The following is an 18,353-nucleotide window of genomic DNA, read 5'->3' as shown; positions in this document are numbered from 1 at the left end:
AGTAATATTCTGGGCAAAAAAAACCTCTCAGCCATGCTTCACCCTGACTCAACAGTCATTCTAGGCTTCAGAGGGACATATAGAGTGACAATCCTGGAATCTTGTTCTATAGATCCATTTTACAGATGGCTGAATGAAGACACAGACTAGTTGAGCAACTTGTCCAAGATCCTACAGAGAGGTCCGTGACAGCTTTGGATTTAGAGCTCAAGTTTAAAGATTCCAGTCTTATGCTTGATCCCCTAGCCCAGGCGTTCTCAAACTGGGGGTCGGCACCCCTCAGGGGGTGACTAGGTTATTACCTGGGGGGTCTCGAGCTGTCAGCCTCCATCCCAAGCCCCGCTTTGCCTCCAGCATTTATAATGGTGGTAAATATATTAAAAAGTGTTTTTAATTTATTGAGGGGGGGATTGCACTCAGAGGCTTGCTGTGTGAAAGAAGTCACCAGTGCAACAGTCTGAGAACCACTGCTGTAGCCTAACCCATACTATGCCTCTTTATGATGTCAATGCCAGTGTTTCACTAAAACCCCTTTTACTGTTTCTCAAGTCTTCCTTGGGTTCTTTCAGGCTTTTTGTTAATTACAGTGGCACACAGTGATTCTTGCAGGTGGAAAAGATTGTTCTTATTGTCATTGAAGTCCAGTCAACTATTGTTTAGTTCCCCTTTCTGTGTCATGTGCAGCCCCATGAGGTGCACAAAAGGAACCATCTTTACTCCAGACTGAGAGAGCGCCCACAGAGCTTTAAACGCTTCCTGGTGTGGGAAATGGAAATTCTGAGTTCATCTTTACAGCAAGCTTGAGACTCCTGCAAAATAACCTCCGCTAAATCACCAGGCTAACCAGCTGTTTAATATGAAATGGCAAAATGTTTTGACTCTCTGATTCTTTTCCATAGCAGCTGTGGTTTTTATTTCTATAAGCTGTAGACTCGCTTTGAAATGGGCCTGCCAGATATATTCTCCCACTGTAGCTAAAAAAATGTGTAAAAAGTACAGAATTCTGCATTTACAGTTTTTTTTTTTTCCTCTTTTTCCTTTCTTCTTCTTCTTCAGTGAGTGACCTGCAGGAAGAGGGCAAAAATGCTATCAACGCGCCAATGTCTCCCGCCACCATTGATATCCACCCTGAAGATACCCTATTAGGTACAGTATTAATGCTACAGGCATATGCAAGTGTGTGTTAATGGAGGTCAGTATGTGCGTAGGTATTGAAAATCGAAGTTAATTGAAGCCAGTAGAAATGAGCATGAACTATGATATGTAAAATGTAAGAAAAATTAGAAGGGCTGAGGAAATTTGAACAGCAGTGAGCCCACTATTCAAGTATGTATGAGCCAGGAAGCTAGCAAGAGAACTGGACTATCAGGAAGAGAAGGCATTGCAGAGAAACTAACTGATTTCTTTGCATCATTCCATATCACAGAGGATATTGAGGAAATATCTACCCTGGAACTAGTCTTTTCAGGTAATGAAGATGAGACACTGTCAAAGATTGACGTATCAAAAGAGGAGGCCTTGGAACAAACAACTAAATTAAAGAGCAACAAGCCACCAGGGGTGTTTTCCAAGACTTCCGAAAGAATGAATTGGCTGATGTGCTCATATAAATATTGAGACTTTGATTAATTTAACTTATGCACCTCTCAGGCTCCTGGTGTAGTAACAAGTACTGCACCGAACTTTAACAAAGGTGCTAGTGGTGATCCTAGGAATTACAGACCATTTAGCCTTGCTCCAGCACCAGGGAAACTGTAAGCAACAGTATTTAAAAAATAGAATGATAAAACACCTAGATGAACATATGATAAGACAGACAAGCATAGCATCTATAAAGGATTCCAATCTACTAGAACTTGAGAATGTTAGTGAAACAGTGGATAAAAGAGGAACCCATAAATATAAATATAATTTTATTTGAACTTTCGAAAAGTCTTTGGCAAAATGTCACATATTAAGGAATTAAGCAAACTAAGGGCAGGTCTACACTAGAAGCACTACATCGGCACAGCTGCTCCAATGCTGCTGTGCACCAGTACATCTGGTGAAGACGCTCTATGCTGATGGCAGAGCACTCTCCTGTCGTCATAATTATTCCACCTCTGTGTGAGGCAGAAGTTATGTCTGCAGGAGAGCATCTCCCACCGACATAGCACTGGTGTGGACAGTGCTTAGGTCTCAGTAACTTGCACTGCTCAGGGGGGCGTCTTTTTCATGCCCCTGAGCAATGTAAGTTAGGTGGACTTACGTGGTAGTGTAGACCTGACCTAAGTAGTCTTGGGATGAGATGAAAAGTACTGTTCTGGTTCAGAAACTGGTCAAGAGACAGAAAACAGAGTCGGAACAAATGGTCATTTTTCAGCATACCAAAAGTTTTCATGGTAGGGTGTGCCAAGGTTCTCTACATGGTCTGATGTTTTTGTATATTCCATTAATGATCTGAAAAAGGAAGTGAGCAGTGAGATGGAAAAATGAGCAAATAGTATATTTAAGGTAGTTACGATTAGAGTGGATTCTGAGGAAATCCAGAGGGACCCAATTAAGCTAGATGACTGGGCAGCATGATGGCAGATGAAATTCACTGTTGACTAATGCAAGATTTTGCACACCAAAAAGAATAATTTGAAATACTCACACATCATGCTGGGTTCTAAATTAACTATCAACAAGAAAAAAACCTGGCATCATTGTGAGCATCTCAATAGGACCGTGAACTTATAGCAGGGATCGGCAGCCTTTGGCATGCGGGCTGTCAGAAAATCCGCTGGCGGACTGAGACAGTTTGTTTATCTGTAGCATCCTCAGGTTTGGCTGATCGCAGCTTCCACTGGCCACGATTCGCTGTTCCAGGCCAATGGGGGCTGCAGGAAGTGGCATGGGCCAAGGGATGTGCTGGCCACCATTTCCTGCAGCCCCCATTGGCCTGGAACTACGAACCACAGCCAGTGGGAGCTGCGATCGGCCGAACCTGCAGATGCCGCAGGTAAACAAATCGTCCTGGTCCGCTGGTGGATTTCCCTGACGGTCCACATGCCAAAGGTTGCCAATCCCTGGCTTATCGTGTAGCAGTGTCAAAAAAGCAAATAAATGCTAGGATGTGCAAATAATTAGACCGAATATAATTCTGAATATATATCTTGTTATACTTACCTGGCCCCATCACCGTAATATCTGAGCACCTCACAATCTTTAATGTATTTATCCTCACAACACCCCTATGAGGTAGGCAAGTTCTATTATTCCCATTGTACTAATGGGGAACTGAGGCACACAAGGGTATGTCTATACTAGCGCTATTGTTGGCAAAATGTTTCATTCGAGGTGTGAAAAAAACACCCCCCGACCAACATAAGTTTCACTGACAGAAGTGCTGATGTGGATAGTGCCATGTAGCCACCACCACTTGTTGAGGAGTAATTTAATTATGCCAGCGGGAGAATTCTTTCCTGCTGGCAGAGAGCAGCTACATGGAAAACCTTACTGTGGTGCAGCTGCAGCACTACAACTGTGCTGCTGTAAGGTCCACAGTGTAGACATAGCCTAGGTTACTTGCCTAAACTCACACAGAGTGTGAGAACTGGGAATTGAATATGGATGTCACAGCTCCTGGTCTCTGAACCTAACCAGTAGACCATCGTTTCTCTCAAAGTACGTATTGACTAAATGGATAATACATTCCAGCCTTGAATGCTGTATTGAGTTGTGGTCATCCCATCTCACAAATGATGATATAGAAGAAATAGTAGGGGACTAAATATGGGTCTGAAGAATGAAAAGAGGGTGGGAGAGATTGAAAAGATGATAAATGTTTAGTTCGTAGAAGAGACAAATAAGAGAGGCTATGCTAAAGGTATGTAAAATAAGTAATGTGATAGAGGAGGTTAATTGAGAGCTTTTATTTATCCTTTCTGATATTATGAGAATAAGGAGGCACACATTGAAATTAAAAAGCAAAAAGGAAATGTCCTTCCCTCTCCACAATATATATTTTAACCTGTGGAACTCATTGGCACAGGATGTCACTGAGGCAAATAATTCTGGGCAGTTGCAAAAAGGAGTAACTGTTTATATGGATAATGGGAAAACCCATGGCTACATTAAATAGGCAAAGGAAACCAGAGAGACGAATCTGCATTCTTCTGGGCATAAACCAGGCACTGACTGACCAGAATGGGGAAGAAAACTAACTTCTGTAGAGCTTATTCCATAATTGAAAAGGCAGGGGACCTAATGCCTTCCTCTTCTGCATCTGGTATTGACGCTTCAGAGATGGGATACTGGATTAGCTGGAGCCTTGGTCTAATTCTGTCCTGTTTTGATATAGGTAAGATCCTCAAGCAAATAATACACCATGAGGCCTTTATATAAAAAGAAGCAAAAAGAGCTTCTCTAATCCCCTCTTCTGTTAAAGGTGGGTGAGAGAGACTGAGAGAGATTAGGGCCCCGCACAGGAAAGGTGAGTGTTGCACAAACATGGGTGAGCCCTCTTTTGAAAGTTCCAGCTCGCAATCTCATGGGCTGGGCGTGTGCTGGGTGTAACTTCCTCAGCGTTAGCCTGCTTGACTCATCCCAGTAGACAGGAGGAAGTAAAGAACCAAAAGAAACTGGAAATCTTACAGAATCAGAAGCTCTTCCTAGGTTTGTGGAAAATTTGGCAAAAGTTTTCAACGTTCAGTTTAGGTGTTTTTTAATAGATTGTGGACCCTGCAAAGAACTGAGCCCAAGTGTCTGGGCCGATCTAGGGAAACCTCTCAATTGTACAGTCTGTCATATCCACCCAGTGTGAGTGCAGAGCTTCATCACTAACAACAACGTAACTGTAATACTGGTACAGCGGGTCGTCGTGTTCTGGTGCCTGAGCAGTGGTGCAGCTCAGAGGGCTCTCTGTTCGTGGCACTGTGGCCATCACAACTCCTTTTTGTGACCATGATATAGTTTGTGTGTGGACCACATGTGTTGGCATCTCTGTCCATCTTCCATTCGTGTGTACATCAAGGCAACACAAAGGGTAAGTCCACACTGCAAAGAGCCTCCCAGCCCGCACAGAGGGACTCATGCTAGCTCTACTCAAGCTAGAGTGCTAAAAATGGCTGAATAGACCAAGTCAGGTGGCAGCGCGGGGGTCAGGTGGAGCTGCTGCCTGGGCCACAGTGGCCATACTGCTGCTTTTAGCATGTTAGCTTGAGTGGCGCTAGCGTCAGTCAGTCTGCCTGGGCAGGCAGGCTTGATTGCAGCGACAGAATAGATCCACTCAAGCGGGACTGGCTTCTTAAACGGTACAGTGAGATGTGAGGCATGTGTATCATGTATCAAAGGCTTCCGCCTCATAAATCTTAGGCAAGTGTATGCTATGGGTATAATTCTGGCCCATGGAAGTCAATGGAAATGTTGCCATTGACTTCCAGTGGTCCTGGATTTCATCCTGGATGTCTATGTGCACAGCTAAAGTTAAACCCTCCAGTTCTGTTTTAGCTGCAGCGCAGTGGATCATGTAACAAGACTGTGATGCTGCATTCTTGTTGCTGTGTAGCAGCTGTGCTTTCATTTTCATGTACAGAAGCTGTTCTAAACTAAATCACAACTGTCATTTCAGCAACAAAGGAGATTACAGTGAGGAAAGGTGGGGAAGGCTTAGTTTGCTAGTTGAAATTGAGCACCAGAATTTAACAGGCTGTAACAACATTGCTCCTTAATATTCGCATCTAGGGTAGAATGCTGTGTGCACCTACAGATGCGTTCAGTTGTGGTGGGGAAAAACATAGGGGGAGCCTTTGTTTGAGTGTATTTGTTACCAGTCCAACAAAGTGTTGGCTCAGTGGGCAAAACCTCAAATGCAATCATCCATCTAAAATTAATCTTTACTCCTCCCTCTTCTGTTCCTTTGTCTCCTCCCTTCCTTTGGATTTTTTGTCTTTCACCCCCTCTTCTCTTTCCTCTTCCTTGTTTATCTGTCTCCCCTCTTCTCCTTCCCTCCCTTCACCCATGTGTTATGGAGACCATACTCAAGCTGAGAAGAGCTAGATAGGTCTTCCCCCAGAGCCTATTGGCATGGTTCTTTCGGTTGGCCCAAGAACTGTATAGAAAGACACTCCCTACACTTCCTTGCCAAGGGCTTTAGTTACAGTACTCCTAGCTGCTGCTCACACTGAGGAACTAAGCTGGGTCCCCAGTTCTGATGCACCCAGCTACCTCCTCGATGCCTTCTAACTGTCCCACCCCACTCCACTTCCCATTTGTATGTCCTCCTTGTTCCCTTCCACTTATCCCACTCCACTTCCTGTTCTGTGTCCCTGTTCCATTTCCCGCTCCTTTCTGTGTTTTTTCCCTTCTCCTTCTCCCCTCCCTCCCAAATTGTGTTGGTCTGGCTGCGCCTTGGAGGTACAAGGAGAAAATATTTCTCTTCTTTCCACTCTTCAGCTCCACAGAAATGGAGCAGATTGCACCTCTGCTAGACTTGCTCTAGGCACTTTCCTCCAGGCACAACTGAATTTGACCTAAGTCCTTGTCAGTTTCACTCTTGGTATGGCTGCTGGTGTTGACTCAGCATTATGTGCAGTTGCAGCAGAGTAAGTGCAGTCCTTGCTAGCTAGCAAATTTTGCAGTGGGATTTGAAAAGGCAGGGAGCAGGAGAAAGGAGTGGGACGGGCTGGGTCACAGAACCCCACTTGGGACTGTCACCTGATGTGCCCAGACTACCTCTAAGCCTGTTTTCCCTGGCAGCTTGAGACTTCAGTACCTTTCCTTGTTTGAGCCAGGCACACTTGCCTGCTGCAAACATAGGTCCAAGTCTGAACCACGTTCCCCACAAGCTGCAGGCTTAACTGAAAACAGTTTAAGAATTGCTCCAGTCTCTAGAACTCAGATACCCAGCTCCCAATGGGGTCCAAACCCCAAATAAATCCGTTTTACCCTGTATAAATAGTATACAGGGTAAACTTATAAATTGTTCACCCTCTATAACACTGATAGAGGGATATGCACAGCTGTTTGCCTCCCCAGCTATTAATACTTACTCTGGGTGAATTAATAGGTAAAAAGTGATTTTATTAAATACAAAAAGTAAGATTTAAGTGATTCCAAGTAATAACCGACAGAACAAAGTGAATTACCAAGCAAAATAAAATAAAACATGCACGCCTAAGCCTAATACAATAAGAAAACTGAATACAGCTAAAATCTCACCCTCAGAGATGTTTCAATATGCTTCTATCACAGACTGGATGCCTTCCTAGTCTGGGGCCAGTCCTTTCCCCTGGTACAGCTCTTGTTCCAGCTCAGGTGGTAGCTGGGGGATTTCTCATGACTGCTGCCCCCTTTGTTCTATTCCACTCCCTTATGTATCTTTTGCACAAGGTGGGAATCCTTTGTCCCTTTCTGGGTTCCCACCCCAACTTCTAAATGGAAAAACACCAGGTTAAAGATGGATTCCAGTTCAAGTGATATGATCAGATGTCACTGTAAGACTTCATTACCCACTTGCCAGCACACACACATACAAGAAGACTTACAAGTAAACAGAGCCATTTGCAACCAATTGTACTAGTTAATGGGAGCCATCAAGATTCCAAACCACCATTAATGGCCCACACTTTGCATAATTACAATAGGAGCTCAGAGTTATATTTCATATTTTTAGTTTCAGATACTAGAGTGATACATTTATACAAATAGGATGTTCACACTCAGTAAATTATAAGCTTTGTAATGACACCTTACAAGAGACCTTTTGCATGAAGCATATTCCAGTTACATTATAGTCACACTCATTAGCATATTTTCATAACATCATATGGAGTGCACCATCACAAGGAGTATGACCCATAATCCCATGTCAACCCTGTTACAGGGAGCATAATGCAGTGAGTTTACTGGGTTCTTTAGGATGCTGCAGTCTGATGATGTAGCTTAAAAGGAAAATTAAATAACTGATGAAAGGATAAAATGATCATCATTGTTAGCTGGGTGCCAGTAATGTGCTCTGGTCTGTCTGGAAAAAGACACAGCCCTGCCCCAAGGAGCCTACATGATACAGGAGACTAGATGTTGCAGCTTGACACACACTATGCTGCGTGACCTGATGAAGGCCAATTGAATCTTATTTTAGGGAAGTTAGTACTGTGTAATCCTTCAGTTTATCTCTAAAGAATTCCCCATGCTTTGATCACTTGATGTTCCCTCACTAGTTTGATGACTAGACTTTGTCATTTCTTAATCAACTTCCAGCCAGATTTGCAAATAATAGCTCCTGTAATATCCTCGAGAGTGTGTTCATGTCATGGCTCTAACTAGACATTTCCCTTCTCAATGGCCAGAGGAAAATGAGGAACGTACCATGATCGATCCCAACTCCAAAGAAGACTCCAAGTTCAAAGAACTAATCAAGGTAGGAAGTAAATACTTGTCTTGTTTTTCTTTCATGAAAAAATCTTTAGATTGCTACATGTAATCCTTTACAAACCAGAGGTTTGTTACTGAGAATACATCTATGTAAAGAGATAATAATTCATGAACTGTCCTGGATATTGAGGTCACGTAGAAGTGTTAGGAAGTAAGGCCAACAGCAAAGAAGATATAAGGAGAGATTAGCAGACATCTGAGAGTCTGAGGATGCTTAGGGAGGGGAGATGAAGGCTACAGTTTCATCCCTTTAAATACTGAAGTGAAGCAGAGTTCAGCTTGAATCTAGCAATGATCACAGTGCTATTCCTTATGACGTGAGAGAGAGGGCTCCCTGTCACTGTGATAGCAGGGGAAACCGTTTTGGTAGGAGTGAGTTTGGGTTACAGGAAAGGAGCGCAGATGGATGAAATGATCAGTAAAGGAGGAATGGGATTTTTCGCTGTGTGTGAAATTCTGCCATGGTGGAGAAGGGCCCATGCTCTGCGTTGTGGAGCCCCAGCAGTACCCCTGTTCCAGGAAGGGAGCAGGTGAAATGGTTGTGCAGGGTGGTCTTCATATTTGCACACTGGGGGAGTGGGCTCCAGTCTAGGTCCAAGTGGAGAGGAGCATTGAGAGTATAGGAATATAGGCATTGCCATAATGAGCAGACCTGAGGTCCATCTAGTCCAGCATGCTGTTCTCTATGATGACTAGAGCCAGATGCTTCAGAGGAAGATGCAAGAACCCCACAGTAGGCGGATGTGGCATAATCTGCCCCCCACATTAGGTGTCTCATTCAGATCTCTTAAAGCTAGAGATTGGTTTACGGTTAAGCCCTAAAGCTTGAGGTTTAACATCCCTTCCATTCTATTTTCTTGTTTATTATGCTCACTCTGGATATTCTTGGTATCTATATAAATATCTAATCCCTTTTTGAATTCTTACTATATTCTTGGCCTCAACAGCCCCCTGTGGCAATGAGTTCCACAGTATAATTATGAGTTCCACAGTATAATTCACAGCGTGTGAAAATTATTATTATTCTTTTTTTGCTGGTCTTGAATTCTCCTCCTTTCAATTTCATTGAATGTCCCTTTGCTTTTGTGTTATGAGACAGGGAGAACAGAAGCTTCTGATCTACCTGTGTGTTAGGGGAGGGACTGGATCTGTGATGTTCATGTATCCAGTAGCTGGGAACATCTGCACTATGTGTGTGGAGTGCCAGCAGCTGTTATTCCAGCTCAGGATCTGTAGTATTGCCCCACAGCCTTCCTATAACAGTTGTAAATTCCATCCCACTCCAGCCCCAGTTCCCCACACAATGCTCATTTACTCATGCTCTGTGTGAGGTGGAGGAGTCTAACCCAGAGTGTGTAGCATTTAGAAGGATGAGTTTAAGGGTTAGGGTGTTGAGGTTAACTGAGTGAAGGTTGGAGCAGAGGGAGAAGCGTTGGCAGGTCTGTACCCTAATGAAGTGGTTCTCAACCAGGGATCTGGGGGCACTGCGAGCAGGTTTCAGGGGGCTGCGAAGTAGGGCCAGTGTTAGACTTGCTAAGTCCCAGGTCAGAAAGCCAAAGCTTGGGCTGAAGCCTGGGGCTCTGAGTCCCACCATCCGGGGCTGAAGCCTGAGCAATGTAGCTTTGCCAGGACCCCAGTGGCATGGGGACCCAAGCAATTGCCTTGCTTGCTACCCTCTAATGCCGCCCTGGCATTTATACGCAGAAAACCAGTTATTGTGGCATAGGTGGGCGGTGAAGTTTTTATAGCATGTTGGTGGTGGCCTCAAAGAAAAAGGTTGAGAACCTCTGCCCTAATGCATTCTGTCTTTCATGCTCATACTACTATCTTACTACATTTCCTGTACCTGCCTCTCTGTGTGCGAGGCTTTTGATTTGTATTGCTTTGGATAGAAAGCACAGAGCAATAATGCTTAGATGGGTCAGAAAAATCTGGATTATGTAATCCCATGAAGGAGGAAAGGACGTGTGCTTTGATACATTCTTGTCAGGATATCTTTACTTGGTACATCACTGGAGTGAATGCATGCTTTAAAGAAATACCACAGCAGCATATGTATGTGCTTACAACAAACACACCCATCGTTGTATTATCAGCACAGCAATGGCAGGGCATTGCTTTAGGAACATAAAGCCAGCTTCCTGTCCAGTTGTAAATCCAGCTTTAGAGAGGAGCTGTGTGCAAGTACATATGGTGCTATTCCCCTTGAATATGTTGTGGGTTAAAACCCGGTAGAATCTCACTCATTCTCACTGTGTTAATCCTCAAACCCGACAGTGCTTGCAAAAACCCTAGTGGTCTCATGCCGCTTTTCCAAGCTGTACTATGGGGTGTTCATGGCTTTCCTATGAATAATCAAAACTGAACCAGTGTGGTCAGAATAAGTGAACCAAGCACACTCTGAAATGTAGTAGACTTGGGAGCTTTGCTATTGAATTTAGTGAGACTTGGAGCCCTTATGCTGTGGGCAGGTGTGAATCTTTTGAGTCATTAATACAAATTAGCAAGGTTCTCCTCCCCTCAAAATCTGACTAGAGAGAGGATGATGACTTGAGCCTTTATACTGTAATGTGCTCCTCATAGGCGCAAGGGTCTCTATGCATGGATTTCATTGCAGGATTGGGGCCTGGTTCACCATTACTCGGCTCAGTTGCTTACAAATCAGACTGGTAACATTTTACTCCCACTTTGTACAGTTGCACATGATTGTACAACATTCAGGGCAATGGAGAAATGATCCCTATGTCCTGGAAGCCACTAGGGGCTGTCTCCTCTGGACCATCCCAAAAGAGCCTTGTGTTTCTTCTGGTGAGGCTACTCCAAGAGGAGGGCCCTATATAAGTGTAAATATTCGTTAACCATTCACAAGCATAATTTAAGGCAGGAGTTTGTACAGTGGCATAATTGGAAAGGAATTTGAGAGCTAATGTGGTGTGATACTGTGAGGCAGAGAGGGGATTGAATTATGCTGTGATTGTATCTGAATGCCCTAATGAAAGTGCGACAGGTTGATCTTCTGTTTGCTCTGTATTCTTTTAATGGGTCATTAAGCTGTCTATTACTATTGTTACTTATTATCTGAGTTGTGGTAGCACCTAAGAACCCTAATTGGGGACCAGGACCTCATTGTGCTAGGTGCGGCACAAACCCAAAACAAGACAGTCTGTGCTCCACAGAGTTTACAGTCTAAGATCACCATTAAATAAAGAGGGGAAAACTGAATAGTTACTTTGATAGCTTTAATTTTTATTCTAAACCTTTTCATTAGTTCTTTCCCCTCTCTAAAAAGTGGATACATCTACAGTATTTTAATCCCCCTTCTTAATTGTTCCCACTCCACTCACATACACACTCACAAATCAGTGTTGTGAAAAGCAGTGTCAGGGCAGGGAAGCCCCTGGGAAAATGAACCAGGGAATCTAACGGTGACATATTGTTTAATACCTTTTGGCTCCACAGAAAAAGATTGTTTAATCTCTTCTTTCCTGCTGCAATAAGAAGTGTATCCGTAGTGGATTAAGCACCGCAGGCTTTTGTGTGCATTTGGAAGTGATTAAAACATAACTGTCCTAACTCTGGGGGAGACAGACTGTAGAATCCCACTGTAATGCAGAAAGAACAAAAGGGAAAATAACTTTTCATCCCAGCAAGCATACTAAATCTCTTATACTGGATGACTGCTGTATGGAGGACACGATAATAGATGCTTTGAATGCTCTTACAGAACTGAAAATGAGCACAAGCTAGAGATGGGCTTAAAAAAAAGAAAAAAGTGATGTTTAGTATAATTATATATTTTAAAAATAGTCTGGCACAATCGGTCAGTAGGAAGTCCAGCTGCAAAGAACAACTAGATAATCAAATAAATTCCATCAGTGGCCATCAGTTCTTGTTTTCCACTTCATTCACAGCTGTGTGGGGCAAATTACAGTTCTGGTTTTGGTAGAACAGTAGGCTCTGATTAGAGTTGTGTGAAATTTACTAGATGGGCCAAAGCTGGAAACTCAGATCAAATCAGAAGAACTGAGACAATAGTTCATAGTAAATAGCTTATCCAGGAATTTTGGGACTTTTTTGCTGTGGGCAGCGCCGGCTCTAGGCACCAGCAAACCAAGCACGTTCTTGGGGTGGCACATTTTCAGGGGCGGCATTCCAGCCATTTTTTTTTCTTCCAGCAACAAAAGCTTAGAGTCGGCCCTGGTAGCAGCAGCGCATCGTACGTGAGGGGTGCCCTGTGGCCACTGCGGTTCACGCTGCGGAGGAGCAGCGCCCGCATCTTGCTGCTGGGCTGGGCAGACTCTGAGTGGGGGACACTTAGGCTGGGTGGTCAGGGTGGTCAGAAGCAGCAGCGGGGTCATAGAGGGTGAGGCGCTGGTGTGTGGGGCCTGCATCCCACTCTTCTGGGCTCCGCTCCCTCTGGGGCTACCCTGCCCCGGCTCCTCATCCCCCTGCTGGGGCGGTCCCCCAACTCTGCCCTCACAGGTTCTGGCCGGTTCTGGAGATGGGAGCCCTGGCTGGAGGGACCCTGGGCTGAGGCACGGCCTGGGAGCTTCGTTGTCGGACCGGCTGGAGGCAAGGGAGGAGCAGGCGGAGTCAGCACTGGTGGGGGAGCCCAGGGCTGGGGCGGCAGGGAGTGTGGGTAAAGGAGGGCACTGGGGGATGAAAGCCCAGGGCAGGGGTGGGAGGCAGCCAAAATTTTTTTGCTTGGAGTGGCAAAAAACCTCAAGCCAGCCCTGGCTGTGGGTGACCTTCTTAAACTTTTCTCAAACTCATTTGTTCTTGGTCTGTGGCTTATTTGCAAACAATTTTATGTGAGTATTTGGAATTCAGATTTGATGGTTATTTTTGACTGGTCACTTGGGTTGCTTGGTATGTGGCTCTTCTCTGATTAGATAAGCATGTGATAATTCTTAGGGCTTGTCTACATGACCTTGCAGTTTGGATTATCAGGATGTGAACTGCAGTGCACACCAAAGTGCTGCATTGTAAAAGCCCCAGGTGGAGATAAATTAATGCAAACTAGGTACCTTTTAGTTTGCACCAGCAATGTCCACATGGGGCAGTTACAGCACATCCTTTGGTGTGCACGTCAGTTTATGCCCCTGTAAACTGAACTCTGGGGCCATGTAGACAAGCCCTTGTTATCAGGTTTCCAATATGAATGTTCTTGTTTACATATTTAAAATTTTTTCCCATTAATATCCCGAATCATTGCTTTAAGATTCTCTGTTTTGGTGAACATTCCTACCATTAAATTGTTAGAGTAAACACCTAAGTGATGTGAACATAGTTGAAACCAATCTATTTAAATAATTCTAATGAGTAGTCGGGGATATTTGTAAGCTATTCCAGTTCTTCTGAATAACTTCAAATATTGTGATCTTGAGAGTAATGCAGATTTGAATCCTCTTGAACTCTCATATCTATGTGTTCTGTTGTTGGTTGGCTCCAAAACTGGAAGGGGCCTAATTTTTGATTTTGGTCCAGATACAGCCAAAGAGTGTAATTTCCAAAAGTGTCTAAGACCCAGACCTTTAAAGGATTTAGGCATTTCACTACTCAGTATTACAGTTCTTAACTGACCTAGAAGCCTACATCTCATTGAAAGTCAATGGGATTTGGATTTAGGCTCCTAAATCAGTTAGCACTTTTGAAAACTATCCAAAATCTCATGTAAACACTTATTCTCTTAGGATTTCCCCCATTCTAGCTGAGGGAAATCTTGCAACATGCATGTCACAGTTTCAGGACTCACTGCACCTTTGAGCTCCCTCCTTGATGGCATCCACTTAAGGTTTAGACTTCCCAGCACTTGCCTCTCTTGGGGCGGAGAACTGGCCTCTCTCCCTTTAGACAGGGAGCTTTAGGCTTGCAGTCCCTCTGCACCTTCCTGTGGGTTTCCCAACAGATCTGAGCAGGGTACAGAACCTGTCATTAATTTTTTCTCCAGAGATTATAACACTGTATATCGGTTTACCAACCAGCCTTCACAAAGCTGCATTTATTCTTAGGGCAAAAGCATTACAGAGAAAACATATAAAAACAATAAAAGAATCTACACACATGCTAAATGCTTATAAGAGGTTACCCCAACCCCAACATAAGGCTCTGGCAGGTGTCAGTCTTTCAGACTCCACAACTGAGTGCCCCCTGGGTTACAAGTTCATGTCAGTTTTTTTAAATCGGGAACCAGACGCCAACTGATACCAACTGGTCACTTCAGCTGTTTCTTTATACAGCTCTTGTGCCTTTGATCTCCAGTCTCCAGGATCAAGTCAATGGTCAATCAGTCAATGGCCCTTTCCTCAGGGTGTAGCTTCAACAGGCTGGGTTTTTGCGCAACCAGGGTTGCATAATTTGCATTAATCACTCCTTGTGAATTCCGCACTTATTGTCTCAAAAGTCCATGCCTGTCTGGCATATTTGAAGGAGTTTGAACTCTTTACACTTCCCAGGTCTCACATCTGTCACAATTAGGGTGACCAGATAGCAAGTGTGAAGAATCAGGACAAAGACTGGGGAGTGATAGGTGCCTATATAAGACAAAGCCCCAAATATCAGGACTGTCCCTATAAAATCAGGACATCTGGTCACCCTAGTTACAATCAGCTGATCTTACAAGGTTTCTTCCATTTAGGACCAAAATCTTGCAAAGAGAGCTTGCAGGTTCAAAGAATCTTTCAGGTTCAGATTCGACAGCAACCAAATCTTGCAAGCAATTTTTGACAGAAACCTTGTAAAATCAACTGATGTTACAGGATGTTTTAGCTCTTGAACAGTCTCCTAAACGGAATTGTGCTCCAAGCAATGCTACTTGGTCAATCCCTGTGGTCAACAAACATTTTCAGTTAGTTTTCACTCCTTCAAGATTAAATGCATAGTTTGTGTCAGATATGATAAAGACAAAACTTTAAATGAAACCACTGAGCTGTGAGCTTTGAGCATGGGTTTGTGAGTTTTGCCTACCATGTGACTAACTGGTGCACCCGGAACCCATTAGGGACTAACCGGTACAAGTTTTGTTAAAAAAGCTACATGTTCAGTCTTAAAAATAAAAAAATCTGTTTGTCCAGAAACAGCCCAAATTGAAGGTTTAGCCAAAAGACTTGTAGACCTGAATGACTTACACCAGCAGTTTCCACACTCAACCACATAATGAGCTGAGCTATCTTGTTTTCTGCCTGCTTTCACATTCTTGCAGGGGGCACTTCCAACTCTTGTTTTAATGACCTTTTTGCTTGGAGTTGGCTTTCTTTGCTCTGTTTGGTTGCTCGGCTTCCTGCTTTCCCATTGTGCCAGATGCTCTTATGTACTTGCTTTGTTTCTATTTTGTGTTCTTTATTTTCAGCGGCAGTGACCTAGGGCTCTTTGTCCTTGATCTCTGCAAGTTTGCTCTGAACAAGTTTCAATGTGTTCTGGGGCAGGCAGCCTTTCTAATAAAGCACTTTATGGGACTGGTGAAGGTTGAGGCAAAAAATGAGCTTACCTGTGTATAATACCAGTCAGCCAGGCAGACCAGTTTTTTTTTTATCTTGTAGGATATTCACACCGTTTTATTTCTGGGTTCTACCTGGTGGCAATTTCAATTTTCAGCCCAGCACTTCATAATAAAACATGGCTCATTAAATCCGACATAAGAGTTTGTCCTAAAAGTGGTTTAATAAATATATGTGTCAAAATTTAAAGCACCACTGGCATGTTTATGCAATTTATTATGCATATATGTGCCTGCGGCTGTAATACAGCTGGGGATTGTTTTTACATGTCAACATCTGTATGAGGCAGCAGGTGAGGTGATGGTGGGGAGAAGAGTTGACTTTACTGCAGTTTTAAAACTGCTACTAGCCAAATACTGTAGAACAACTGAGAGAAATTCCACTTTTAGGAATTTAAGACCTTGATCCCGCAAAACACTTAAGCATGCACAAAACTTTGAGCACACAAATATTCCCACTGACTCCAGTGGGACTAATCACATGGTCAGTTAAGTACAGGCTTAAGAGCTTTGCTGTGTCTGAATCTATATTGAGCTGCTTAAACAGTCAGTTATTGCAGCTAATTGGCTAGATTGTGCCTCTGTCTTTGTGTGAATGGGAGACTTGGAAGACATGAAGAGTTAAGCTTCTGTGGGAAATGAATCAGAAAAAAATCTATCTCTGTTTTAAATTTTAAATAAAACCAAATGAGATTGTTTCTCCCCTTGAAAAAGTTAAGAAGATCCAATGCAGAGAGCATTTTTTCAGATTTCCTCAGCAAGACACAAGCTTTTGCAATCAGGAAATCAAGAGGCAGTCTGGCTAACTTTGGTTTTTGAAAACTGCAGCTCTTGTCAGTCTCTGAGGGCTTTTTCAAAAAGGTTTGGATGGATTATTTTTAATTACAAATTCATTTTCTCTAGGAGGGCTGGTATTGTGAGCTGCATATTAAATAAGTTTTTAACGTTTTTTGCTTCCCCCCTTTTCAAATGTAGCCATTGTATTAATTTTTTAGAAACTGTACAGTTAGTCCTTGTTTTATTTCTCTCTCCTTTATGGGCTTTTGCCAAGAGGTCTTTTTTATTCTAAATTTAAACTGTGAGTGCTGTAATTTAACTCCTTACATGGGGTAACATTTTCCAAAATACTTAAGTGACTTGGGAAGTCAATGAGGTTTAGGTTCCTATTTTGAAAATGGCACTTGAGGCTCCTAATTCACATGGATCCTTTTGAAATCTGTTTACCCATGGTCTCTCTCTCTCTCTCTCAATCTCTTCTCTGTCACTATTGTGATACTAGAAAGGTGATGAAGTAACTTCAGTCACAGTCTTTGGGCCAAATTTTCAAGAGCTTAACACTCAAACTGTCATTGTTCTCAATGGAAGCTGCTGCAGCTGAGAACTTTTGCTAATTTGAAACTCTAATCACTTCAATGCACTTCAAAAAAAATCTGGCCCTCCTCTTTTAAAGGAATGATGCTAATTGTGTGTTTCTTTATAGCTTCTTTCTTGCTAAACATTTTCTATTCCTGTCCAACAGTTATCGAGGTGGTGCAGTTCAGGAAGAGGCTGCAATATCTCTATTTTACCATCTCAGACAAGAATGTGTCTACTTAATTGGGAGTTGCTTTTTACTGGAGTTAGTGAACAGTGTGTAATGCTAAAGGAGGCCTGTCTTCCTCTCCCATCCCAACCCGCATTTCCTTCTTCTCTTCCTTTCACTGTAATGGTCCCTTCCTACCCTAAAAAAAATACTGTAACCTCATTCTCCCCTTTACCAACGAGTCTGTACTGCCCTGCTGCCCGCAGAAGGGGGCTATAAGTTAGTAGGTTGGAGTTCCCTGACCTAGTCTGCAAGGGCTGCTCTGCCCTATTGAGTAATGCCTTCCAAACTGTTCTATGCAGGTTGCACTCCCACTTACTCTGGGTGTAATCTTTGGCCAGCTGACAATGGCTGGGATTGTCACAGGAGTGTAAGGGAGTAGGGCACCTAGTTCACATTGAAATATGAGAGGATGTGAGTGCCTAACTCCCTTAGGCTCTTTCAAAAATCTCAGTCTAAATGTCGAGAAGAAGAACGGAGGGGTCGGTGCCCCTATCAAGACATGGCCTGAGAAGAGATCACTGAAGGGCTCTGACATAAGGTGCACAAAGAAGGAGAGGCTGGGTACTTTATTGTATATGCTGAGGAAGTGATGTTTGCTTGGCTGAAGTGAATGACGAAGCAGATACATGTAGCTTCTTTATGAACTCACAGAGGTGCAATGTCTAAACTATTGCAGAGCACTTAGTCATCAAACGCCTTTAAACTCTGTCTCCCTCTTGCCCCCATCCCCCATTGAAAAATACATTACATGTGAGTCGCTTTAGTTGTGTGCTTATATCCTGCACAGCATTAAAGAGCTGCTGCTATTGCCTCATGGAAATCTGTTCAAAACATTTTTAATTAAAAAAAACAACAACTTGTAGAGCATTCTTTTTA

General features: G+C 43.3%; 1 protein-coding gene across 5 annotated transcripts in view; it reads left to right on the top strand.

Moving 5' to 3' along the window:
* PARVB (parvin beta) overlaps positions 1-18,353 on the top strand; it is a 107,340-nt gene that overhangs the window by 38,256 nt on the left and 50,731 nt on the right. For all 5 annotated transcript variants that reach the window (XM_030539938.1, XM_030539956.1, XM_030539959.1 and 2 more), the window contains exons 2-3: positions 1,057-1,146; positions 8,313-8,383. In XM_030539938.1, the coding sequence (XP_030395798.1) occupies positions 1,057-1,146; positions 8,313-8,383 (161 nt within the window). The remainder of the gene's footprint in view (positions 1-1,056; positions 1,147-8,312; positions 8,384-18,353) is intronic.

Source organism: Gopherus evgoodei, chromosome 1, assembly GCF_007399415.2.
Source record: "Gopherus evgoodei ecotype Sinaloan lineage chromosome 1, rGopEvg1_v1.p, whole genome shotgun sequence".
Classification (NCBI taxonomy): Eukaryota; Metazoa; Chordata; order Testudines; family Testudinidae; genus Gopherus; species Gopherus evgoodei.
The sequence above is the reverse complement of the archived record's forward strand: the minus strand, read 5'-3'. Positions and strand labels throughout refer to the sequence as shown.